The following is a 27,130-nucleotide window of genomic DNA, read 5'->3' as shown; positions in this document are numbered from 1 at the left end:
GTTAGCCCCAGGTCTTCCGTGAAATGAAAAGCTCTGAGAACAGCCCAGAGGGTCCACACTGGCCTGGGGACCCAGTACTGAGCAGGGAAGACACGGGAAAGCACGTCACCAGGGACCCCAGGGGCAGCCCTGTTGAGCACCAACCACTCACTTGGAAAGACCCTTTTTGAGCTTGATTCCTTGGCTGCTGCAGTCAGACAGGCGGTCGAGCGGGGAGAGCGTCCTGACCGGGGGCAGATGGCCCTCGCTGCCGTAGGCAGGCAGCATTCCCGACAGGTGGCCGTCTCCAAGCACGTGGAGGGCAGGGGCTGCTGGGGATGGGGTGAGGGGCCCATTGAGGGCTTCCAGAAGAGACACCACTTCATAACCTGGTGGAATGTTCTCTGAGGACTAGGGGAATCAGAGACAGGTTGAAAAATTAATTAAGTGCTCTTTGTTTTACGGCAGGATCGCGTTCCTTGCTCTACACTGAAAAAATGTTTTCTTTTACCTCTGGTCTGGCAAGCAGAGCGTTTGTAGAAGAGGCCAAAGAATGAGAAAATGTCAAAGAAACACATATTCCTAGATTCTGCTTACAGATGGACTTCTTAGTAGTGTTTGGTTTTTGATTGTCATGGAAATATATGTTCATTACAGGATATTTGAAAAACACATGAAGATAAAAAAGAAGGTGGGTGAAGATTCAATAATCAAATCGCCCAAAGTACAACTTTAATTACCATTCTGGTATACTTTCTTCCAACCTTTTTCTCTGTATGGTTTACAAAGCTACACTCTGTAAATAACAATTTTATATCCCCTATATGTCAGCAAACATAAATATTTCCCTTCACAGAGTCCATATTTCCTACCTCTTCTACTGGTGCTGGGGATTTAGCTGTGTCCAACATTCCCTCCTGTAAACCACATTTGAGGAACAACCTTGTGCACAAATCTTTATTTTTTTTGAAGATTAGATTGGCTTTATTAAGCAATTTGTGCATCAGGGAGCATCCATCCAACAAAAGAGAGGTGCTCCCACAAACCCTTTTTTTTCCAGATTGTATTCTTGATATTAAATTCTTAGGTCTTTGATTATCAGATATAAGTATTTTTAAGGCTCTTGAAACTTATAGCTACTCTGTTTTGTTTCTTCAATGACCCTTCCAGCCACACTCCCATAAGCAGTACAGAGAACCTATTTTAGCTGCTTTTCCACCAGCATGAAGTCTCTCTCCGTTTTTTAAAAATTTATTTATTTTAATGGTTTTCTTTTCTTTCTTTTTTTTAAAGAATATTTCTTTGACAGAGAGAGAGAGAAAGAGAGAGAGCATGAGCAGGGGGGGAACACCTGGCAGAGGGGGAAGCAGGCTCCAGGCTGAGCAGGGAGCCTGATGCGGGACTCGATCCCAGGACCCTGGGATCATGACCTGAGTTAAAGGCAGAGGCTCAGCCCACGGAGCCACCCAGTTGTGCATGCCATCTATCCATCCGTCTATCTAAGAGAGAGCACAGAAGTGCCCTTGTGGGGCAAGTGAGTGGCTGCGGGGGGGGGGGGGGGAGGGGGAGGAAGGAAAAGGAGAATCTGAAGCCGACTCCTTCCTCACTCAGCACTGAGCCCAATGGGGCCTCTATCTCAGGACCCCAAGAACCTGACCTGAGCCAAAGACTTAAGGGACTGTGACTGTGCCACCCAGATGCTCCCCACCCCCACTGCCATGGAGTCTCTTTGAAAAAGCTTTCGAATCTGAAAGGTGAAAAATGGTATCTCATTTTAATTCATATATTGTAGTTTTTAATATGGCTAACTAAAAAAAAAGATATTTAACCAGCTAAGCATCCTCTTCTGAGGATTTTTTTTATAATCTTAATTTTTTTCCCCACTCCCGAGAATCTGAAATAATATATCCTTTGTCCATTTATTTTCTGTTGATTCATAGGAGCCACGGCAAAGATATTAGGCTTCTCTCTGCTATAAACGTTGTGAAGACATTTTTTTTTTCTTTAAATGATTCATGGTTTGCCTTTTAATTTTAATCCTTTTTACACATCTGAACTTTTAATATTTTTATGTGGTAAAATCTACACTTTTTTTTTTCTGTAGCATTCTTCTGCTTTTAAGTTTGGAGAGTCCTCTCCCATTCAAAGCCAACCAAAGAATCACCCAGAATTTATTCTCAGTCTTTAATGTTTGGTTTGCTTCGCTTCTGCTTTAATGTAGTTTTGCTTTAATATAGTTAACGAGTTACTCCGTCTGGAATTTATTTGTTAATCTGGTAAGGAGTGAAGTGATAAGCTGATTTTTCCTCCCTAAATAGCTAACTAGTTATCCTAATACCGCGTGTGGAAGGACGACTCTCCTCCACTCGTAAGCGAATCTGAAGATGGCATCTGCTAGGACCGCACAGCCTCGAGGCTGCCTTCTAGCACTATCTCTTTTGGGGGGCGGGGGGAGGACGCGGAAGTGAAGTGTGTCATCCACTTGGCTCCCAGTTGCTGGAGCCATGAAATGGGATCAAGAAAAACAGTTACCTCCTTCAAGGACCCAGATAAACATAGTAAATTGTATTCAAATGCAAAACAATCACCCCCTTGTTCCTGCTTTGGGCAGGGGAGCTCCCGACTAGGGTGAGGCTGGGAGCTGACAGCTCCAGGCAGGGTAAATATTAACCGGATGCTGAGTTCCAGGGAGGAAAAGGGGGATTTAATGATCAGTATCCAATTTTCCGTTGTAATACTGGTTGGTTTTAACACAACGTGACCTCAGCGAGCTTACTGAACACTGCAGCGTGCCAAGGTTTAATTACTTGTTGCAAAGTCAGGTAAAGAAGGATGAAAGGTGCACAGGGCTAGCGAGGGGACCAGAGCGCTTAGTTCCCGGGTGGTCCCCGTGCCCGGCCCAGCTCACCGAATGCTCCTCTGAGTCAGACGTCTGGGACGAGATGATGGGGTTAAAGCTGGTTGGGGACAAGGGGCCCAATTTTTTCCTCATGGCCCGGATCTGAAGCAGCGCCCGGAAGGCTACAAGGAGGGAACAGATCATCAGGCCATCCTGATAACAGGAGTCAGGATGAACAGGAGCCCGGGCAGATACCACAGTCCCCCCACTCCCGGGGGGGGCGGGCAGTTTGCAGACCCTCCCGGCCGGTCTCGGCCTAGGGCTCTGGGACTCACGCAGGCGGCAGATGGGACAGTTGTTGGCTTGGTAGCGCAGGGTGTCGGCACACGTGTTACACAAGCAGAGGTGACGACAGGGCAGAATCAGGGTATCCCGGACATCTGAGAGGCACACCACACACTCAGCACTGTTATCGCTTACTTCGTCCTCAGCCACCTGTCCCGAGAGATAGAAACGGAGCCAGTGACACAAAGACATTCGTGTCCTCTCTGTTCCTTGCAAGCAGCTTGCCTGAAGAGCGGAGACGAGGGGCGAGAACCATATCCTACATTTACTTTGGACTTGAGCATGTGCATTCGCATACTGGGTTTCCCTTATTCTGGGAGCTGCTTCTCTCAAGCTGTCCTAGGGGATCAGACCGTCCGTCCGGGCAGCGGCGTAAGGAGACCACACAGGGAAGGGCGGGGGAGGCCAGGCAGGAACACTGCAAGGGTAATGAGCGGCCGGGGTTCTGCAGGGGAACTCATCCAAACCTGCCGAAGCTTTTCATTTCCAGAGCGATATAAGCATAAGCATCTGGAATGAGGAAGAAAATCCCCTCCTCGGGCCAAACTGATTCCAGAGTTCAGCACACCGACTCCCTGGATCGGAGTTTCACCAAAGCGTTTCTCCCTCCGCCTCCCAGGAAAAGCACATTCAGAATTTGGGGTAGAACCTGCCTTAGAATCCTGTGTGTTGTACTTGTTTTCGATTCCATAGATCTCCTGAAGGAGGTAGCTGACCCCATCTACCTGAAGAGCAAACAGCAAAGTTCAAGGGTAGGTTGATTGGACGGAGAGAAAGTGGGAACTCGTCCCTCAACCAGGGGTTGAGGTAACCAGGGGCTGGTAACCAGGGCTACTGACTCACAATGAAAAAAATCAAAGGCCTAGACAAGTAAAGGGTGCTCTTATTTACTTACGTTTTCCCTCTGACAGGGAAACGAAAATCAAATGTTTAATCCACCCACCATTCTGCCCAAGAGGGAGCACAAAATTCACGAATGCATCACTAATTCGGGTACCGCAGCTCAAGGTCACAGACAGGAAAGCAGAGTTAAGAAGGGCAGAGACTAGCAAAAGGATGGAGCCTATGCATCAAAATTAAAGTGTTGGCTATGTAACAGACATGAAGTGTGGACATTTCAAAAATAAAGGGATTGGGGGGCGTCTGGGTGGCGCAGTCAGGTAAGCACCTGATCAGAGACCTCTCAAGAGTTGGACGCTTAACCAACTGAGCCACCCTGGTGCTCTGGAAAGAAATGAATCCTTTTTTTTTTTTTTTTTAAAGATTTTATTTATTTATTTGACAGACAGAGATCACAAGTAGGCAGAGAGGCAGGCAGAGAGAGAGGAGGAAGCAGGCTCCCCGCTGAGCAGAGAGCCCGATGTGGGGCTCGATCCCAGGACCCTGGGATCATGACCTGAGCTGAAGGCAGAAGCTTTAACCCACTGAGCCACCCATGCGCCCCAAGAAACAAATCTTTAAAAATTTTGTTATTTTTATTATTAAAGAATGGAACAGAGAAAGAAAGAGGAGAAACAGGCAAGGGGAGGAGTGGAAGGGAAAACATGAGAAGAGAGACAGAAAGACAGTAGGATCTTGAAGGGGAGACAACTGAGACCCTCCACCTGCACAAGCCACCCTACCACCCGCATGGCCAAGGTTAGGGCCTTCTTGGCCCTAACCCTTAAAACCTCAACGTCAGGGCACCTGGGTGGCTCAGTGGGTTAAGCCTCTGCCTTCAGCTCAGGTCATGGTCTCAGGGTCCTGGGATCGAGCCCCATATCAGGCTCTCTGCTCAGTGGGGAGCCTGTTTCCTCCTCTCTCTCTCTCTCTCTGCCTGCCTGTCTCTCTGCCTAATTGTGATCTCTGTCAAATAAATAAATAAAATCTTTAAAAAAAAAGGGAAAATAGACAAATCATTTACCTTCAGTTACCCTAGCCTTTCTAGGCATCCTGGAGAACAAGGCCTCCCCATGAGCCAACTCACCAAGGCTTGGCCTTCCTAGGCAGTATCCTGGGCTCAGGATCTGTTTTCTCCTCTGCCTTTCAAAACTTGTTTCAACTTACTGATCGATTATATTGGAAAGAATATTATCAACAAATTTATATTCAGGTGTTACTGACTGCTATTGACCTCATGAAGAAGGGAGAACACTTAACCCCCAAGAATGAACAATACAGAATTCAGACCTTTATCACCCACCTGCAGGGGGTTCTGCCAATGCCCCTGACCCCATTCTCCCCTCCTCACTGACTCTGCTTCCACTTGGGCAAAAGTGGGGGAAAAAAAAAAGTGCTGGGACCCAGTGGGGGTTAGGAGCAGACATACACATAACTTGCTGGTCATTCTGGGAAGGGGGCAGATGGCCAGTAAACTTGGGATTTAGAAAAGCAGTGCTGGGATGAATTAAGCCAAGGGCCCTAACTGGCTCTGAACTGGACCCCAACACTTGATCCTTCAGCTTGGAATGTTTCTCACCCTGGCATTTTAAATAAAAGGAACTCTCCCGAAACCTAATGTCAAGAGACAAATCTTGTCCTTTCATTTCTTAAGTCCTTTGCTCGGATAATGGCCGCCTCAACACTAACAATTCTGGAACAATAAAGACACCCCAAATCAGTATTCCTTTCAGGCCACCCAAGGAGTTTCTAACACACAAAAGTACTCCCTTTTTCACTTTTCTTTGATTAGAAAAAGGGGGGGGGGGCGGTGGGAGAGAAAGAAGGGTGCTTAGCAAAAGAGAAAAAAAGAGAAAGTGATCAAAAGAAAGAAGGGTGTGGGGACACCAAGAGCCCTGGCTGTCCAGTGCTTACCACTTGTTTCTGTTTGAGGGGCTTGACGCAGAAAGTTCCATCTGTGTGCTGGAAGGAAAGAGGACCGTTATGACCCGGAAGGAGGGCGAGAAGGCACAGGTGTTCTTGGTTGCTGCCCTCGAGTGTACACGTGTGGGATTACAGACGCTTCCCTCACACCCGCAGGGCCTTCCAAGTATCCAGTGTGACCTTTCCATTTTAAGAAGAGGAAACCGAGGGCTCAGAGCTGCAGGCCACGCGGCGAGTTGGTAGCAGGGCTGGCACCAAACCCAAGGGCAGCCCCGGTGTGAGGCTCCTTTGGCTTGACCACAGCCTCTGAGCCAGACCCATCCTGCTGCAACTCAGGCAGCAGCAAACAGGGCTGCCCGAGACCCCACGCGAAAGCCAGTTAAACGTAATAAAGGGAGGTCCCGTAAAGTTACTCACCTTTTCGAAAGTGCCCAGCAGTACATGGCAATGGCCAAAATACTCTGAAAAATAAATAAATAAATAAAGGCACATGGATGAGGAAAAAAGCACAACACACCTCGCTGGCCTTCTACCTTCTAACTTCCCCGATTCCCTGTGCCCGGCGAACCGCTGCTCCGGGCTGTGAGAAGGGGCACATTCTGTAATCCATGCTGCTCTCGTCCGCCAGAGGACCCAGGGACCCAGGGACCGCCTGCCCGGGCCCCACGGAGAGGGCCTGTGATTCGTGCACCACCAAAGGGCAGCGTGTACAGCGGAAGAAGATAAAAAGTGCCCGTACCGTCTCCTTCATCCACCACGGCGTGGACCACTAAAGGGTAAACTTCTCGGTCCAGATCAAAGCCAAGCTAACGGGAAAGAAAAGGAAAGAAAAAAGGACTTAACATGTTGAGATGACACAGTATCCATCAGGGAGGGAGACGTCATCAAGAGGCATTAAGTCATCTGTGCTCCCGTTCCTCAACCTCGTGACCACCTGAGTCTGTCCCGTGGAAGGCCCCTGTCTCTTTCTAAAGCCTTGTGGCTATGACACCCTCTAGCTTCGCAGGTTCCTTGCAGGTTCCTGGCTTTCTCCAAGCATCTGAGGTGAATGGGCTCCTTTGGAACAGAAAAGTTAAGGACATTGGGTCTATCTTAAGGGTGTGAAGGAGTCACAGAGCTGAAGGACAGTGTGGTCTCCGAGCATGTAGGACAGGGGACCTGCCGGCTGTAGTCCAGATGAGGCCCTAGGTCCCTGTTCCTGCGCCTCCGCCCAGCAGCCTGCTGCCTGGTCCCAGAGCCACTCACCTCCTCCTCTGCCCACTCGGAGGGGTCCACGGTGTGGGAGGGCAGACAGAACTGCTGGCAGACCCCGCGCTTGTAGTGCACCGTCTCCGACTGCAGGCTGTTGTCTTTGGGGATGTAGCTGTTGAGCAAAGAGCGAAAGTCAGTATCTAGCCCAGACGGAGGGACCAGTTCCTCTGTCCCACGCGTGCCTGGTCTCAACATCAACAGGCTCTAGGGACCGAAAAGGATAGGACAGAAAATATTTCCTTCATTGTCTGTTTCCTTTGCTCCTGCTCGATCATGCCGCTAAACTCATCCATTCAATGCACCATCCCCAAAAAGGCAGCTTAATGGATGTTTAATAGCATCTTGACGACATAAAAGGTTCCGCTGCCCCTTGCCACGGCACACGATGGCACAGTTTGAAGGGAAAAGGTGAAAAGGAGGGGGCTCTGGAGAAGAAAACCCAAATTCAGGAGCCAGATTTCACCTCGTGGTAGAAGAAGATTTTCTTCCATGGGCGAGTGGGGAAGACGTGGACCCTCGCCCGTCTGGGGAGGGCGCGGCTCACCTGGTCTCTCGTTCTCACCTGGCAATCCCATTCTGGAACTCTTCCGTGGCTTGATAGTAGATGGTGATGGCCACCCGGGCGTCCGTGTCGAAGGTGAACTCCACGTTGTAGTGGACCTTAGCCCTGCCGGCCTCTTCTCCGGCGGTCTTCACTTCCTCCGCACACCTGGGAAAGCACAAAGACTCAGCACTTTGGGGAGAGCAAATCAGTATTTTTAAATACACACACACACACACACACAGAGACACACACAGACACACAGAGAGACACACACAGACACGCACAGGTACTACATTATGAGCTTCTCTCCATGGTCATAGACTTCACGCCCACGTCTTCATTCCGAACGACGGCTGAGTTCCTCAAGACCACTACGGGGGGCATTTCGGTGGTGTCTGATACTTCATAGTGCTACCGTGAACACTTGGGCATTGGCCAGACCCCCTTTTGTTTTGTTTTGACTGTAATCAAAGTTTCTACTCCCATAGTTTCCACAAGGCTTGTCACAAAAGCAGCAGCCCCACCCTCCCCCTCCTCCTTTTCAGAGGCCATCTCTACCTCTTCCAGCTGACCGTTTTGGCATTCACCGTGTGTTCCTACAGAACGTGCTTGTGTGATTCTTGACTTCAGTTTCAGGTGTTATCCGTGGACCTCCTACCACGGGAGCCAGGATTTCTTTCTCTTCCCTCAAGCGGCCCCAGAGGAGTACGCCCCCTGCCCCCAAGTGTGTACATCACGATTCCGGGAGCTCAGCACCTTTGTGTCTGCATTGCTGGGTTTATATTAACATGATCAGCTTAGCCACAGAGTCGTCGCTGATTGTCTTTTCCTGCGCCAGTTTTTCTTGGAGTCTGGGCTCATTTCCTACTTCAGTGGCTCAGTGTCCTGTGTCCTTTCCACTCACCCACACCCTCGTCCTCTGCTGGCTGGTTACGTCTCTCCACGTTCAAAAGCACCAAGCGCTCCGTGCATTTTGTCTTCTCAAGATGCTCTCTGGACCCCAGGCCCTCTGAGCCTGCACACAGCCTCTCAGAATCAGCCTCCCCCATGACCCTGGGTGGGCCCGCCACGTCTTTCCCACATCTCCTGCCTTCTTCCTCCGGGTACACCTGCCCTGCGGCCGGGCTCCTCTTCCACTAGCCTCCTGGAAAAGGATGTGCTGGAGGGATAAACTCTTCGAGAGATTTTACTCTACAGTCACACTGAAAGTCTGGTTGAATAAGGAATTCTAGGGTATAAATACTTCTAAAAAAGACATTTGGAGCACTGGCGCATTATCTCTCAGCTTCTGGCGTTGCTCCCAAGAAGAAGCCATTCCAGTCGCTGATCCTGTTTTCCTCTGATGTACGATCTCTGCCTTACCACGCACTGGGCTGGGCGCTCCAGGGGTCCCTGCCATTTGGAAACTCAGGCCCTCGGGTTTTGGGAAGTTTTCTTAACTTATTCCGTCGTTAATGATGATCTCCTTCCTTCTATATTCTCTCTTCTCTTTCCAGAACCATTAGTTACATGTGGGACCTCTATTCTTTGTATCTTTCCTCTTTTCTGTATCTCAACCTTTTGGCCCCACTTTCTGGACTGTTTTGACTTTTCCTCTTCTGTTCCATTGGCTTTTTCATTTCGGCTATTACGTTTTTAATTTCCAAGTCTTTTTTTTTTTTTTTTTCCCCTGTTGGTTTGTTCTGCCTCTGTCTTTCATATTATAGGCATTCCTATGCATCTAAGAATCTTTGGTTGTCTGCTCCTATTTAAGACATTTAAAACCCCAGAGGCGCCTGGGTGGGTCAGTTAGTTAAGCATCTGCCGTTGGCTTAGGTCACGACCTTGGGGTCTTGGGATAGAGCCCCACGTCAGGTTCCCTGATCAGCGGGGAGCCAACCAACTTCTCCCTCTCCCTCTGCCTCTCCCACTGCTTATGTTCTGTCAAATAAATAAATAAAATCTTTTTTTTTTTAAAGATTTTATTTATTTATTTGACAGAGAGAAATCACAAGTAAACGGAGAGGCAGGCAGAGAGAGAGAGAGGGAAGCAGGCTCCCCGCTGAGCAGAGAGCCTGATGCGGGGCTCAATCCCAGGACCCTGAGATCATGACCCAAGCCGAAGGCAGCGGCTCAACCCACTGAGCCACCCAGGCGCCCCTAAATAAATAAAATCTTAAAAAAAAAAAAAAAAAGACCACTGATTGGAACTCTGAGTACATGGTGTGGTTTGGAGACCCTGGGCTTCCCCAGGGCCCGATCTGGGTCTTTGGAAGAATCTCCAAAGCCATTCTCTTTGGTCTTCCTGTCCGGGAGGGTCCTACTCCTCAGAGACAGTGTTCCTCTCTTTGGACAAGGGTCTGGGGGCAGAAGATGTGAGGGGGGCAGGCTGGAGGGTTCAACATCCAGTGTTCCTAAATTCACTTAACCCCCATTTTTAGTGCTGAGCTCAACTTTAGCTGTGCCGGGGTCCCCTGAGTCCGGAGTCTGTGTTTTAACTTTTCCACTGAGAATCGTCTGCCGGCCTTCGGCCAGGGTGTGGGGAGGGAAGCTCTGGCTGTGCAACCTAAGGGAGGGGATCGGACGGCCCCTTCGGCAGGCTTCCCACCACTCGCCTTCATTTTCGCCTTCCACCTCAGCGTCCGGAGCTCCTGGTACTGCCAGTTCCTGAGCCCTTGGGGGTAACAGTTTAAGTGGGTGATTATCAGCTTTTCCTTCTGCTCACTCAGGATTCTCCTCTCCGCGGCCTGCTAAGTTATTTAACACTTGCCTTTGTTCTCGTCCCTACACCACACTGCTGGTGTTCCTTTCCCATTCCCCCAGTCCTTCTGGATTAATCCTTTTAAACAATGCTCTTACTGGCGGGTTTTGACTGGAAGCAAAAGATGTTCAATCGTCCATCTTTCCCTGGAAGTCTGTGACTCAGAATCTACCCTATTCCCGTAATCTCAGAAAAAAAGAGCAAGAACACTCTTCAGTCTGTTATTGAATAGCAGGTGTTTTCTCTCCCGTTATCTTGTTGAACCTTGACAACAGCCATGAAAGGTGAAGTACGGTACAGTCTCTACCGGTGGGAAGCCCGAAGCTGGAGGACGAGTGTGACCGCGGTGCTCGCGGGCAGCTGGGAAGAGCTGGGAAGCGGCTGGTCTTCGGCTTCCAGGCAGGCGGGTTCAGCTAGGGCCTCCCAGCACGGCACTTGCTGGAGCCCCGGCCCTTGAGCCGCAGCCACGTGTGATGAGAGAGAAACAAGGTGCAGTCTGGCCTCGGGAGCCTCAATCCATTCTGCTGCCGCGGGGCCCCCCGAGGGAGGGCGAAGGGCCCCAGGGAGGGCGAGGCCCAGCTGCGGGCAGCTCCCCGGCGGAGCACCTCCCTCCACGGCTGCCTGGTCCCCAGGGCGGACTCCAGGGCTGGGGGAATAGATGGGGAAGCAGTCAAAACTTCAGGGACAAATGAAATATAAAAATGAAGATCGAAGGACAGACAGTAAATTAGCTGTTGCTCAGGTCCGGAAGAGGGTTTCGGGGGACATGTGGACTCACCCCCAGTGAGCTCAGGGTCTCTTCTGCTCTAAAATTCAACAGTAGTGATGATCGCACAACTCTGAATATACTAAAAACCACTGGACTGTACACTTCAAAGGGCGAATGGTACAGCATGTGAGTTATACCTTCGTGAAGTTATATTAAAACAATTATCTGAGAGGAATAAACTTCCTAATACTAACAGGACTGACATCTTCCTTGTTCATTTAGAGAAATCTGGGACCCGTGATTTGCCCTTACCAAATCTGTCTTCCCAGGGGACCAGAAAGAGCCTCAGCAGACTGGCCTGCTACTCGGAGCAACAGTGTCAAAATTACACTGTCTTAGGGATGGCAGAGAAGGCAAATGTTGATGAGAATTAATATTGATGACGATGTAACCAATCAGCACTACGAGTTCCTCAGAGGGAGGACACAGGAGATGACGAGTAAATGTAAGCAGTAAAACAAGGATTTTATATTCCAACCTCAAATATCCCATTTGCCCCTAGTCTTGCTGAAGCAGCTGCAAAATTCAGTTTTTCCCTCAATAATTTAAAAAAAAAATTCTAAAACAAGGATAATAAGGTCTGCTTCCAGGAAAGGAACAAGTCCTCCACAAACACAGACGCCAAGTTCTGAACAATCTGAATGCGGGGAGACCTAATCTCCGTGGACGGGGACTGCTCGGTCACTGCCGGGGGAGGGGTTCACGTTCCTAAGCCCTAGGGGGATCAGACTCTGCAGAAATTGCTTCCTAAGTCTCTGGGGGGAGTTGGCTGTGCTGCACCTAGAACCTGGGTGAGCCCCCCCGCCCCGGGGAACTTACTTTACGAGTCTCAGTGTGTCCTTCCGGATGTTGACCAGGCTTCTCAGGGTCTTTACAGGCTCTTGGGGAGGTGGGGCAGCGTAAGGAAACTGTCAGAAACAAAGTGGGAGAAGGCAGTGTGTTTAGAGAGATGGGTAACTGTCCCCCACTGGCACAAAGCTTCAGGGCTGACAAAGAACCGCCTTTCAAGGTGAGATAGGAAGGTACAACTCTCCTAATTAAGCGATGACACGGAGACCCGACGTGTTAAGTGAACTTGCTCAAGGTCACGGCCAGTGGGCGAACAGGGATTCGGTTTGGCGTCAAAAGGCCTAGGTTTATCTGCTTTTTCCACTGTAGGCAGCTTATTTGAGTCAGCATTCAAAATGTGGATAGCTAATAAAAACTCCTACTGAAGTTCCAAATACCAAAGGACACACTGTGGCCGAGTTAATCACAAAAGGCTTTTCCATCTGACCTGAGACAACAGGGAGCCAGACCTGCAAGGTTCTTTCCTTCCGTGAAGCCACATGGTGTCTTGGGCATTTAGGAACTGCAAATAAAAGAGAACCCCATCGTGTGTACAGAGCCGAGGCTGCAAACAGTGAAGAACAAATTTTCCCCGCAGCTGGTTATATAAAGCAGAGTTCTTGAAAATGGGAGCCAAGAGCTATTTTGGGGTCATCAAAGGTTTATGATTGTCTGTCATTTACCTTACACTTTCACTCTTTCCCCATTGGGATGGGGAGTTGTGGATGATGAAATTGAGATACAGAGGGGGACACAGTACAAGACTTAAGTGGGGTTTGCTTTCAGACAATTAAGAATGATTTTTAAACACTGTCAGTATTGTTCTAGTGTTATCTGGACCATAAACATTTTTAAAATTTTTTATTTTATTTTTATTTATTTATTTTAATATTTTATTTATTTATTTGACAGACAGAGATCACAAGCAGGCAGAGAGGCAGGCAGAGAGAGGGGGAAGCAGGCTCTCCACCGAGCAGAGAGCCCGATGTGGGACTCGATCCCAGGACCCCAAGACCATGATCTGAGCTGAAGGCAGAGGCTTAACCAACTGAGCCACCCAGGTGCCCTGGACAATAAACATTTTTTACACAAAATTCCGAGAAAACCCACTGGCCAGTCTTTGTAGCTTGGCGAAACTGTAGTTTTCCTAGTTCTGTAGTATTCCTACCTCCTAGGAGGTCCTATAATGTGGGTGTCCTATTTCTGGAATCAGAATCTGATTCCAGAAATAGGACACCCACGTGATCCCCTAACTGTACCTTCACAGATTTTTGCTGAATGTGGTTCTTTTTCTTGGGAAACATAATTTAACCTAAGGTACATCTGATTTTATGTGTTCAGTATGATTGTTGGTAATTCACTTGCATGAATGAGACGCTGAAGTAAACACATTTAGTCTCCGTTATGCGTGTTTCGGTCACCCACTTTGCGGGTATTATACAGCAATACTGACCTTATTCATTGATACACTACACGTATATTCTTTTAAAATATTAGGACTGTTCAGGGACGCCTGGGTGGCTCAGTTGGTTAAGCGGCTGCCTTCGGCTCGGGTCATGATCCCAGCGTCCTGGGATCGAGTCCCACATCGGGCTCCTTGCTCGGCAGGGAGCCTGCTTCTCCCTCTGCCTCTAGCCTGCCACTCTGTCTGCCTGTGCTTGTGCTCTGTATCTCTCTCTCTCTCTAACAAATAAAAAAAAAATATTAGGACTGTTCATTTTCCTAATTACAAAGTAATACAAGTTCAAGCAGAAAGTTTGAAAAACACAAAAAATATAAAATCGGCTACAATTTCACCACTTGGCAACACTAAGGTTAACTCTGTAGGATGTGTCTCTGCAGACAGGCGTCTGTCCTCACGTCCGTCCATCTACTCACCTACCCTCCTCTGTGTCTAGGCACAGTTTCAAACAGTGCCCACTGTTTTATTGTTTTCACTTAGAAAGATGTGGTAAATGTTTCAAGAGTCTATAATCAGACAACATTATTACTGCATTGGAGAAAGGGACATCTTTTATTTAATCAGTTTCATAGTATTCAATGTTTTCCATTGGCTTTACACTTGTTTTCTTCTTTTTTTGCCGGTACAGATGTTGTGGTGAGTGCCTTGTTCCTCCATTTCTGCGTGCTTGTTTGATTACTTCCTCAGGACAAATTCCTAGAAGTGGAATTACTGGATCAAAGAGTAAGCATATTTTTAAGACTTTAAAAAATATTTTGCCAAATTGTTCTCCAGAAAGCTGATTCCGATGTTGCTCTCCCACTGGCAGCATATGAGGAGGCTTTTCTATAGGAAAGCTGCGATTTCTAGTTCAGATCCTATCTGTGACCCGTCTTCCCCTCCCCCTACTTTCCTAGGCTGTCACACTAAAGGAATTTAAAACAATTTTCAAATAAGCTTAAGCAAAAAGTAATTAGGCAAGAAAATCCGACACAAATGCTAGTCTATTCTAAAGCCAAAATAAATGACTTTGGGATTAAAATTTTTTTCTGGAGTAGCAAAGTTAATCATACTCATTTACACAGGTACTTGGGAGTTACCCATAAATCCTACCTGAGTTTAAAAAAAAGAAAAGATGATTCTTCTTTCATTCTTTACCCTTCCCCGCCCCCCAAAAAAGAAAAACAAAAGGAAAGGGAAAAAGAAAGATGAGAATTCTCCGTCTTCTACTTGGAATAATCCTGGAGCTTCCGTTCTCGTCAGAAATGTACTGGACCTTGAAGGTCTGGTCTACTGGTCTCCGAGCAGATCAAACTTTATTCCTTGTGCCCAAGGAATAGGCTTTACCTAAAGCCTGTGTTCATTACTGAAAAGTGAAACAGAATTCCAGAAACTCCATGTAGATATCCTTCATGAGGCTGTTCAGTTTCTGTAGCACAGAACGGTGTCTGAGAAACGGGAAGGCACTCCATAAGGCCATCTTGAGCTTGAGGCAAGAAGTCAGCATTGACCTTACACAAGGCCTGGCAGTCTTCCTCCACCCGTGGGCCTGGGGGTGGCATGTTTTGTACAAGATCGAAAAGGCCATTTCTTCCCCCTGACTGGCCTAGTTGTGTTGGGGGTACTTGTATCTGGGAAAAAAAACTCTGTTTGGTCCTTCCTTGTTACCACTCATTCTCTAACTGGGCGGATGCTTACTGAGTATCGATGACGTGTCAGGATCAGGCTGGGTTCTTTAGGTACGTACTTCTTCATCTTACTTTAACTGTGATAAAATACCCATAACATATTCACCTTCAGCATGTTAAGGACACAGTTCCGCGGCCTGCAATGTATTTACAGGCCTTGCTACCATCACCACCCTCCACCTCCAGTTTCTTTTTTTTTTTAATTTTTTTTAAAGATTTATTTATTTGACAGAGATCACAAGTAGGCAGAGAGGCAGGCAGAGAGAGTGGGGGAAGCAGGCTCCCCGCTGGCAGAGAGCCCGATGCGGGGCTCGATCCCAGGACCCCGAGATCATGACCAGAGCCGAAGGCAGAGGCTCAACCCACTGAGCCACCCAGGCACCCCACAACCTTCAGATTAAATACATTCTTCTTTGGGGTGCCTGAGTGGCCCAGTTAGTGAAGCATCTGCCTTCGGATCAGGTCACGATTGCAGGGTCCTGGGATCAAGCCCCATGTCGAGCTCCCTGCTCAGCGAGGGAGTCTGCTTCTTCTTCTCCCTCTGCCCCTGCCGTGTGCACCCTCTCTCAAATAAATAAATAAAATCTTTTTAAGAATAAAAATAAATTTAAGAAATACATTCTTATTGAATATGTTCAACACTAAGAGACATGTTTGCCGCGCACACCAGACTGTCAGGTCCTCGAGCAGCTCGAAAATGGGTTGGTTGATTAGATAAACGAAGAATGTCAGGACGGACATCCTCATTTTTCAGACAAAAAAACTGGATTCTAAAGATTTGTGTAATTACTGGAGATCCGGGGCTAATGAGTGGCAGCGTCAGGACTGGAACCCAGAACCGGGAATTGACTCCAAAGTCATGGCTTTCCACCATGGCAGCTGCCTCAGCTCGTGCAGGGGACGCTGCTCTGATCCCGCGAGTTCTCCCGGAGCCTGAGCACAGCGCAGAGAGCCTGACACTTAAACACTCACTGCAAAAGATAGCAAATCCTGTTCAGGTTCTGGAAGCCAGTCATAACTCCGGATTACATCCTTACGCTTAGCCGGCAGTTCAGACAAAAGCATACCTAATACTGTACTCCTTTCGCATTTTAACTGGAGTATCTAAGGTCTTAGAGAAAAGCCTTCTTGGAGCACAGCAGGACAAAAGCCTTTCGTTTGTAAGATCTAAGAGCACAGGCAGAAGACGCGAACGTACGTTCAGGGTACACTGGTGCCAGAGAGCACTGACAGCAGCAGACACGGCCGTGGCTCACCTCCTGCCGAGCTGCTCAAAAGCGTGGTACTGATAGATATTTCTAGAAGACAGTGGTTTCTCCGCGAAACTCTGTTTAAAGAACAAAGATGCGTACCCATCCATTCAACACCCGCACTTTGCCCTGAGTTCTGCGCCGCCGCTGGGATCCGGTGAGGGCACAGGCCCCCTCTCTTGGTTCTGTCTGTAGGGGCCCTGAGCTGCGACAGCTTGTATCTGGGCCATCACCCTCCCAGGACTGGCCTGCTGTGTCTGTACTAAAATTAGCCCAAGTCTCAGAATCATTTAAATCCTGAACACCTCAAGTCCAGGACAGGAGTATAGTACAGGCTCAGCCAAATGCATTCTTTCAAAGGGCCCCAGAGGACTGCCCATCCAGGTTCTGCCTGAACACTGAGCAAGTAAGTTCCTCTTCGGCCTTTTATCCCAGTGTTCATCCGTTTCCTGTTACGCTTGCGTGACACTGGCCAAGTGCCACCTAGTGGCCAAATGAGGAACTGCACATTTAGACTGAATGGGAGGTGAGCGGCTGAACGAGTGTGTGTGTGTGCACATGTATCAACCATGTACCCTAGATTAAAAAAAAAAGGAATTTATTTATTTATTTGTCAGAGAGAGAGAGAGAGAGAGAGTGAGTGAGCCGGGGGAGCATCAGGTAGAGGGACAGGGAGAAGCAAGCTTCCCATCGAGCAGAGAGCCTGATGCGGAGCCTGATCCCAAGACCCTGGCATCATGACCTGAGCCGAAGGCAGACACTTAACCTACTGAGCCACCCAGGTACCCCGTCCTAGATTTTTTAAACCATTCTAATTTCAGATGTTTTGTTAAACCACCCCAATAGATGCACTCAGATTTTGTTGTAGAAAATATGATCACAATGCCTATGAGGTTATAAAGTATCTTATTTTGGCTGTAAATTATTGGGCAATTCCCAGTAGTCTATAAAAAGGACTACAGTCATTCAGAAAAATAACTAACTTCAATAAAAATTTTTTTTTTAATAAAAACATAATTCGGGGCACCTGGGTGGCTCAGTCGGTTAAGGAACTGCCTTTGGCTCAGCTTATGATCCCAGAGTCCTGGGATCGAGCCCCGCATCAGGCTCCCTGCTCCTTGAAGAGCCTTCATTCTCCCTCTCCCTCTGCCTGCCATTCTGCCTACTTGTACTCTCTCTCTGTCAAATAAGCAAATAAAATCTTTTTAAAAAAACACATAATTTGCTAACATTTTCTATTGGCTTCAGGCCGGGTCATATACACATGGCAGCCCAGATATGGCCACTGGGGGCTCCTTCAGTTGGCTACTCTGTCCTTTGCAATGCCTCCATCATTTTGAGAGCACGTCCTTACTTTCTAGGGCCACAAGATATTCCAGGTTAATCTCATGTTTTTCTCCATACCTGGAACTGACTGTGTCTCCAAAGAGCCCGGGTTGTTTTTAGAGAAGTCTACTTCTTACCGTTATGTACTCACTAATCTTTCACTAATAAACACTTGATCTGTTTCTAGTTTTCACTATCATAAACAATGATGCCATGAACATTCCTTGAAAGGAATCTTAATAGGAAAAAAGGCCGAAAAATGGGGGGAGGGAAGGGTGGAGGAGAAAAACAAATTAAAATGCACTAATTCAGTTTTTATTTTGGAAAGAAAATGCTCCAAATGCCAAAACCCTGCTTCCAAAGAGAAAGGAGATCATGTTAGACAATCTATAATTAAAATAGAAAAGTACTCATTTTATATATTAGCAGATATGTAATATTTGTGCCAAAGAATCAAATAATAGTTACTATGGAAACCAACATCTGGGGTCGTATGAATAACTCATTTACAGCACTACATGAATGCTTTCTTTTATAGATTATAGGGCTTTTATACTTAAATTTCACTTCCTCTTCATTTGGTGTCTGCTTATTTTCTCAGTTTTCTCTACTTCCCCTCTTCTCAGATGTGTAGTGTGTCCAAGACTTACCAGTGGGTATTTTTAGACTGGTGATGCTTTAGAACATTTTCTTAAATCAGCGTCAGGGGAGAACAGTTTAGTCTTGGCTTGAACGCTGTGAAATGAATACAAATTTGCCTATTTAACCAGCTGCAGCCCTGAGACAGACTGTATTGTGCCTGCTGTAGACCAGAACGTCAAATGCGCTATATTTACAGCAGTAAAACCCCTTTTCACTGATTTCTCATCCAATCCTCATGGGGAGTCAATCACCAGTGTAGAAAGACCAGTGATCACAAAGCTGACAACATGCAAGACACTCCTCTGACGTATATCAAAGGTGGGAGGGAGAAACTAAGAGGGTGTCACAAGATGACCTTAACACAAAGATGCTCGGCGTCCAGGTTTGGTTACCAAAGGAATCAATCCAAGAAGGCAGTCTATTTATAGTCTGTTAACTCCTCCGCAAGGTCCTCTGGCAGGAAGCCCACAGGACCAATGTCATGGCGATGTGACATCACATCTAATGTTGACCTTTTCTAAAATATTTACACCCTATGATGAGATTATTCTTAATTAACCAATCCTCTCCCATCACCCTAATAGGTGATTTAAAAAAAGCATGAAAAATCCACTGCAGAATAAAGCACCCACCATAAAATCACACAGATCTGGGTCAATGACCATTGCTGTGTACTGCTTTGGTGACAACTGAAACCTACTTGACTTTCAGTTCCCCACTGATAGAAAGCTCTCGCCAAGACACTCCGCCCCCCCCCACCAACAGGACCCAGATAAAGCCCAACCCACTCATTCTGTGCTTCTAAAATAAAAGTACCTTTCTGAAGATGAGCTGTTTTTAGATAGAAAGGATTTTGCTTGACACCAGAGAATTTTAAGGGGGGGTTATAATTTTCCCCCTTCTAAAAGGGAAAATAGAAGTGCTTTTATTAAAGTGGCACAGTCATCTTTTCCCTCTGGCAAGTTGGTAAATAATGACTAATGGTCAGAGAAACGACTCCTTTCAGACAAGCACTCCATTCTGAACGCCTGACTTCCAGATTTCATCTGGTCGAAAGACTCATAACCTAGCTCACAAGTAAGAATCCACTTTTAAGTGAGAGAGCTCTCTCAGAAACAGAGTCTCTTTCTGAGACTAAAAATAGCCAGGTACAATGGATATATAAAGAATGTGCCCAGAGAGACAAGCACCGGTATTAGTCGAAATAGGTATTTTAAAAAAACATAAGCACACATATTTTTTTTTTCTGTCCCCAAAGAAGTGTATGAATGTCACTGAGTGTTAGTTTTCCAGTCATTTTTCAACAGGCCAATTACTAAGATGGGCAAGAGGAACAAAGGCTTCTTCATTCCTTATTTCAAAAACAAAAAACTGTAAGCTGGTCTTCAAGTTAGAGGGTCCTTCTGTGCTCCCACTGAAATATACTGACTCTAACATGACGTAAATAAGGTCTAAGATTAATTATAAGAGTTGTCACGTCTCCTCTCATATTCCTGGAGAGAAAATACGCTCTGGCTTGAGAAAAAGGACAACAGTATGAAATGCAGAACTAGGTACGTTTACAAGCCAATCAGTGTCAGGTTCTCAGCCCTGGTGAGGCCTGGTGAGTTTGGTGAGGCTACCGATTTGCCGATACAGCCCTAGGAAGAAAGCGGTTACTCTGAGTCAGTAACCCTCCTGAGTAACAATAAAATAAGTAACCCTTATTTTCTTCAGCTAACCATGAGATTTGGAAACCCCATATAATAAGCATATAATAAAAACCTATGGCGTATGTCTGGGTAACTTTAATTTCTAAGTTATTAATATTATGATCCGGATTCTGCAGCTAATTTAACAAGGTGACATTTGCTCCACTCTGCCCTGCTAAACTTCTAGAAGTTTTGAGAGCTCTGACTCTTCTTCAGCCAGCTTTAACAGCAGTGAATACCCAAGGTTATATAACCCAACTGAACTACCTAACTTGGCTCGTACAAAAGCCTTAGCTCATTTAAGCGAGATCTAGCAGCTAGAACTATAACCTTTATAGGCTGGATACAGAAGGTAAATCTCAGAGACAAAATGCACTCCAGCTCCAAGGTCGACTTTTGTCACTGGCTTCCCTCTCATTCTGTGTTGCAACCCCATCCCTTCCTTGGCCTCCTACTTGAGATCTCCGCTTCTCTCCATGTCTGTCACCTGTCCCCTCTCAGCCCATTCTTGCGAATCTCCACTCCGTCAGCTACATCCTTTAAAATCTCCAATTTTCCCTCTTCTCAGCAACTGTGTCTCTAGGGCTCTTCCTCTTTTTACTGATTTCCCCCGAGCTATCAAGACCCTGAGCTTCTGATCGCCTTTCAGGGCCTGGCGGGGTGATTCCAGTTCATCCAGAATAAATAGGTGTCCTGGCATTAACCATAAGCTTTCTGAGACTAAAAATAGCCAAGTTCCACGTTTCAACATGGTACAAGACAAAAGATGGTACAATGGATAATAATTCCCCAAGAAGCATTATACAGTCACATCTCCTAACATCGCTAATCTGACTCCTAGGTTTGTAATTCTTGACCATTAATACAAAGATTCTTTAAGCATTAGTTAATAACCTGTTAAGAAAGCATAGCTCCCTAATTAAGTGGGAAGTCAAAAGTTCAGCAAGGATTTAGTGACTGGCTTCTAACAAATGAATTATGGAAAAGGAAAGATATATAGTGGGTAAACCTGACAGACACCACCTTGACCAAGTGACCAAGGTCACCATCAGCAGTACTGAGCCGGGCTATCACGTACCTCTGAGGCGATCAGAGCACTTACCACCTGGAGTCTTCCCCCAAATCTGTAGCCCTGGTGTGATCACGAGAAAACACCCAAAAACCCAAACCAAGGGAAGTCCTACAAAATACCTAACCAGTTCATCTCAGAATTGTCAAGGTCATGAAAAATAAGGAAAAACCAGGAAACTGCCCCAGATGAAAGGAGATGGGACAAGGAGGTGATGTGGAATCCTGGATTGGAAAGAGAGACATGAGTGGGAAAACTAGTGTGGTCCTAATGAAGTCTGTAGTAGTTGATTCCTCCCCCCCCCCTTTTTTTTTGTTTGGGTTTCTTTGTGAAAAGAAAGCTGAGTAAAGTCTGGAGTTTTTTAAAAAAAAGTAGTAACGCACCCATGCTAATTTTTAGTTTGGCTAAACGGACCAGGGCTGTGTAAGAGGTTATTCAGCAAGAGAAATGCTAAGATGCGCTGGCAAGCAGAGGACCTCACAGTAGAAGGTGTAGGTCTTGGCTCTTGCACTACTGGTCATATAATTTCCGACAAATCACTGTAAGTCCCCACTTCCTTAGCAGTAATATGTGCTTCCTATTCGTACCTCACAATTTGTGAGATTAAGGGCTCTATTAATCAAGGTCCAGTTAGAAAATAGAAACCATACCAGTTATTTTAACAGAATTTAAGATAACGCACTGGTTCAATGGGCATTAGAGAACGAAAAAAAAAAACCAACACAACACAAGAAGGGGACACTGAGCTGACAGAGAGTGACCTCAGGAAGCAGCTCCCTCCCCTCCAGGCTGGGGGAGAGGTGGAGGTTATCTGATCTCAGACACCAGATGAACCTGGGACTCAGAATTTCTCTTCTCCTTTTTAAGTATAGTTGATAGAGAGAAACTGAAGATGACACAGACCATTGGGAAGACAAATGTTCCACGCTCGTGGATTGGAAGAATTAATAGTGGTACAATGTCCATATTACCCAAAGCAATCTACCAATTTGGCACAGATCCTATTCGATTTCTGAGGGGGACCCTTCTGCTCCCCGACCCTTCCAGCACCCCCCGTTGGCGGAGCCTGGCAGCACTGCGGGTCGTGGGGAAATGGGACTCCTGGGCCCCAGCCCCAGCATCTGGGAAGGTTAGAGGCCGGGAGACAATGGCTTAGCTATTAATTATGAAATAACTTTGTAGACCGTCACCTCTGCCCATGGGTTCTTATTATTATCATTACTTCTGTGAAGGGCTCAGGCCACCCGTGTGCTCTGCTCTTTTCTCTAAACATATGTTAAGGTACCGGTTAGCTGAGGATATACACTCATGGTGTTTCCAGCATTTAACTGTGAATAAACAGAAAAACGGCTAGGGACTACGTTCTCTTCTTGTATGATAGCAACCTTTACGCAAAGCTCATGAATCAGTGCTGCCTTCTAAAGACTGACTTCTGTGATGGCTGAGGCTGCATCTGACCTGATGGGCCCGGCAAGGCCGTCTTACAGGTGGCAAAAAGGGTGCTTCTTGGGGACGCTAGTCTGAACATGTAGCAAACTGTTATTGGATTCAGGAATCTTGGACTTTTATAGAATTTGTAGAAGAGTTTCATTATAAATTAAGGCCACCATGCACCTCTTTAAAATCTGAAAAAAACTAACCAAATTTTTCTTTGAAATGCAACAGCAGTAAGCATAGTTTCCCGTAAGGCAGCGTGTCCGACGACAACAGGAAGCGGGGTGAGAGTGTACCCTGAGCTCCAGTAGGTTTCAAAGAAATTTCGAGGAAATTCCTACAACACAGATGCTTTAGTTTCACTGCCGAATACCACAGCAGATTTCTGTGTGCTGGTTTGTTAAGAAATGGCACTAACCAACAAACCACAAGTTCAAGTGTTTTAGAGGCACTTTCCAAGTCAGCAAACTTATGTCATAAAGTTCCTTTCTCAGAGCTTCTGCGAAACTGTACAACGCGTGTGCCACGTCCTCCCCGTGTGTGTGCATGTGTTTGATCTTCCTGTGAGATTATAAACTTGAGGGGAAAAATTCATGTTGCACTTGTCTTCGTATTACCCAGAGTGATTAGACCAGAACATGGAGAAGACCGGAATAGGTATGAATACATCAATGAGGTCTTCAGAAGAGCCTAGAAAGGGCCCATGATGGCTCTCGGGATCCTATCTGCCCCTCAGGCTACGTGGCAGGCTAGCACCAAGAGTGTTCGCAGAATAACTAGAAAATACACGTCACCAAGTGTTTTTTAATAAACTTTAAAAAACTTGAGTTTAACTAGGAGCTAAGAGTAGAGAATGGAAAAGAGACTATTTAAAAATTGATGGCAACACCAGGAGCTAGAAGACCCCATTTCAGGCCTTGATTCTTGCATTTACTGATCAGTGAGACCTCGGGGGAGTAATTTATCGTTTCTGGGTTATCAGTCTCCTCATCTGTAAAATGGAATTTACAGCCCTCGTCTATCTCCGAGGGTAATTAAAAATCAAATAAGAAATGTTTTAAGGTTCATACAGTGCTATGAAAATATTGGTGATCATCAGTGATCACTTGTGATTTTCATTAGTGATAACACTATCTTCTTTTTTTCAAAAAGATTTTATTTATTTATGAGAGAAAGAAAGAAAGAGATACAGTAGGGGGAGGAGCAGAGGGAGTGGGACAAACAGCCTCCATGCGGAGTGCAGAGCCCGATGTGGGACTCATGTTAGGACCCTGAGATCATGACCTGAGCTGAAACTGAATCCCATGCTCAACAGACTGAGCCAACCAGGTTGACAATAACACCGTCTTCTTTAGAGAATTCTACCTGTAATACAGTTGCAAATGCAAGAAGACCTCAGATTTGAGCGGGTTCATGGCCAGACCCCCTGTAATAAAGTGAGTCAAATCAATGGGACATGAAGGGAACAAATGCTGTTAGAACTTGCTCAATGCAGGATTGCCATAAACGTTTAATTTGTAAAAAAACAAAACAAAACAAAAAAATTAAAAACCCTCAATATCTGGGGCACCTGGGTGGCTCAGTGGTTAAGCATCTGCCTTAAGCTCAGGTCATGATCCCAGAGTCCTGGGATTGAGTCCCACATTGGGCTCCCTGGTCAGCCTGCTTCTCCCTCTCCCACTCCCCCTGCTTGTGTTCCCTCTCTCGCTGTCTCTCTCTGTCAAATAAATAAATAAAATATTTTAAAAAAACCCAAAAAACAAAACTCAACATCTGCAAACCGCAGTAAGATGAAGCCCCATGAAACAAGGACGCCCGTATTTAGAAAAATGAACGTATGAATGATATATTAGCAATTAGGTAAATCTCTCTTATCTGCGAATCCCAAAGCACTTGGAGTAAACAGCATTAGGATGTATCTCACTTTGTTGTGACCCAGGAGAGCTGCTGCAAATCTGCCACGTGCCCTACCGGAATTCAACCTCTCCGGGACAGCAGGCTCTTGGGGAGACATAGAAATTCCTACCACGGTGACTGGAAGGCTCTTTTGAGGTTCTCAGCTTATGACTGGAAGATATGGGAGACGCAGTGGGAGATACTCTGTCGTGGAACGGGAGGGAAGCAAGGTTGCGGCCCTGGCGATCTAACAACCAGGACTTCTACGACATGACCCCAACCACGAGCCACCGAGGAAAACCAAGCACAGGACCGCACAACCAGCCTGTGTCCTGCAGGGAGACACGCGCACCCGCTGCTGGGGAACTGGGGTTACCGATGGCGGCAGAGGGTTGCCCATGCAGAGGTCAGGCTGCCCTGCACCCCACGAAGCACCCCCGTGCACCCCAGCTCTGCAACTCTCTCCGTGGTGCCTGCCCATGGGCAGGGGCTCCCTGAGCGACGCTGAGAGCAGGCCTTGGAGACAGCACTGGCACGTCTAGGAACCACGATTCCTTTCTCTCTTTCTTTTTAAAGATTTTATTTTTATTATTTATTTGAGAGAGAGAGAGAAAATGGGAGTGGGGTGAGGGGCAGAGGGAGAAGCAGACCTCCTGCTGAGCAGGGAGACAAACACGGGGCTTGATCCTGGGTCGCCCTGGGATCATGACCTGAGCCAAAAGCAAACGCCTAACCGACTGAGCCACCCGGGGGCCCCCCTACTTCTCCATTTTCTTCTTATTTTTTAAAGATTATTTATTTATTTATTTGACAGACAGAGATCACAAGTAGGCAGAGGGGCAGGCAGAGAGAGAGGAAGGGAGGCAGGCTCCCTGCCGAGCAGAGAACCCGACTCGGGGCTTGATCCCAGGACCCTGGGATCATGACCTGAGCCAAAGGCCGAGGCTTAACCCACTGAGCCACGCAGGACCCCCGCTTTTTTAAAAGTCAGGTTTATTGGGGGCTCCTGGGTGGCTCGGTGGGTTAAGCCTCTGCCTCCGGCTCAGGTCATGATCTCAGGGTCCTGGGACAGAGCCCCACGTTGGACTCTCTACTCAGCAGGGAACCTGCTTCCCCCTCTCTCTTCCTGTCTCTCTGCCTACTTGTGATCTCTATCTCTGTCAAATAAATAAATGAAATCTTTAAAAAAAAAAAAGTCAGGTTTATTGAGATCTAATTTACATGAAAAGAAAATTAACCATTTTTAGTGTTCAGGTCTTTGAATTCTGACAAACATATACAGCCATGTCATCACGATCATAATCAAGGGACAGAACACTTCCATCACCCCTAAACGTTGCTTCAGGTCCTTCTGTAGGCAGCCCCTCCCTGCACCCCAGTCCCCGGCAACCACGGATCTGTTTCCTAGCCCTATAGTTTTGCCCTTTCCAGATTAACAAGACATATTCTTCACAATGCTTACATAAAACACCCAAAGGCCTCTGTCAGCTCCCACACAACACTGTGTGCTCCGTTGCATGTTAAGAGGGGAGAAGCCAGGCTCGGGGGTTCGAAGGGCAACAAAATTCTCTAGGGCTTGGGATGCCAATACACCCTCTCCTGAAAGCAGGATACATCCTGGTGAGATGGGAGCAGCTCTTACAAGTTCCCAAACAGACCTCATTTTATTTTATTTTTTTAATTTTTATTTTTTTAAATTTATTTTCAGCACAACAGTATCAGGTCTCATTTTAAATCGTCCCTGTGTCAACAACCTAGTTTCCTCTTCCATGATGGTACGGCACAGGACAGAACTTGATTTCCTTACAGGTTAGATGCACTTCTGGTGTTAAAGGAAAACAGGAATTACAGTAGCTGGGGCTGAATATAGATGAATAAGAAAATTCTGTTAAAAGCTAAAAACTTGAAGTTTCAATAGGACGTTCTTCCTGTCAGATCTGGCTTGACCTCACATTGAGTAATTCGAGCATCGCGAAATACTGGAGTTTTACTGAATCCTGCAGGAAGCACTCAGGAGCTATGCTGGGCTTCGGATAGGGTTAGGGTTCTCTATGTGACCTGAGAAAGCTGTTCGCTAACACCACAATCACACTGCAATACATGAATATATCAGATCACCACACTGTGCATCTGAAACTTACACAACGCTCTATGTCAGTTATACCTCAATGAAAACACATAAGTTCAAAGAAAGAGAGACAGTGAAAGGCAAGCAGAGAGTGGGAAGAGACATTTGCAATGTATTTATCTCAGAAAGGACTCCTATTTTCTTAGTAGTTCCTTATAAAGAAAGAAAAAGCAGATAAGCTAATAGAGAAACCAAACAAGCTAACAGAAAAGATTTGAACTAGGGCGCCTGGGTGGCTCAGTACGTTAAGCCTCTGCCTTCAGCTCAGGTCATGGTCCCAGGGTCCTGGGATTGAGTCCTGCATCGGGCTCTCTGCTCCTCAGGGAGCCTGCTTCCCCTCTCCTCTCTCTCTGCCTGCTTCTCTGCCTGTCTGTCAAATAAATAAATAAAATCTTAAAAAAAAGAAAAAAAAGAAGAAAAGATTTGAACTGGCATTGCACAGAGCAGTAGTAAACATGTGTAAGCGTG

At 46.6% G+C, this 27,130-nt stretch overlaps 1 protein-coding gene across 4 annotated transcripts in view; it reads right to left on the bottom strand.

The window, feature by feature from the left end:
• The window catches only part of RNF157 (ring finger protein 157), an 81,248-nt gene that overhangs the window by 15,281 nt on the left and 38,837 nt on the right, over window positions 1-27,130 (bottom strand). For all 4 annotated transcript variants that reach the window (XM_044247377.1, XM_044247378.1, XM_044247381.1 and 1 more), the window contains 10 exons: window positions 12,089-12,177; window positions 7,779-7,925; window positions 7,211-7,328; window positions 6,705-6,771; window positions 6,383-6,426; window positions 5,957-6,004; window positions 3,817-3,888; window positions 3,154-3,313; window positions 2,888-3,000; window positions 152-390 (listed from right to left, as the gene is read on the bottom strand). In XM_044247377.1, the coding sequence (XP_044103312.1) occupies window positions 152-390; window positions 2,888-3,000; window positions 3,154-3,313; window positions 3,817-3,888; window positions 5,957-6,004; window positions 6,383-6,426; window positions 6,705-6,771; window positions 7,211-7,328; window positions 7,779-7,925; window positions 12,089-12,177 (1,097 nt within the window). The remainder of the gene's footprint in view (window positions 1-151; window positions 391-2,887; window positions 3,001-3,153; window positions 3,314-3,816; window positions 3,889-5,956; window positions 6,005-6,382; window positions 6,427-6,704; window positions 6,772-7,210; window positions 7,329-7,778; window positions 7,926-12,088; window positions 12,178-27,130) is intronic.

This window comes from Neovison vison, chromosome 5 (assembly GCF_020171115.1).
Source record: "Neovison vison isolate M4711 chromosome 5, ASM_NN_V1, whole genome shotgun sequence".
Taxonomy (NCBI): domain Eukaryota; kingdom Metazoa; phylum Chordata; class Mammalia; order Carnivora; family Mustelidae; genus Neogale; species Neogale vison.
The sequence above is the reverse complement of the archived record's forward strand: the minus strand, read 5'-3'. Positions and strand labels throughout refer to the sequence as shown.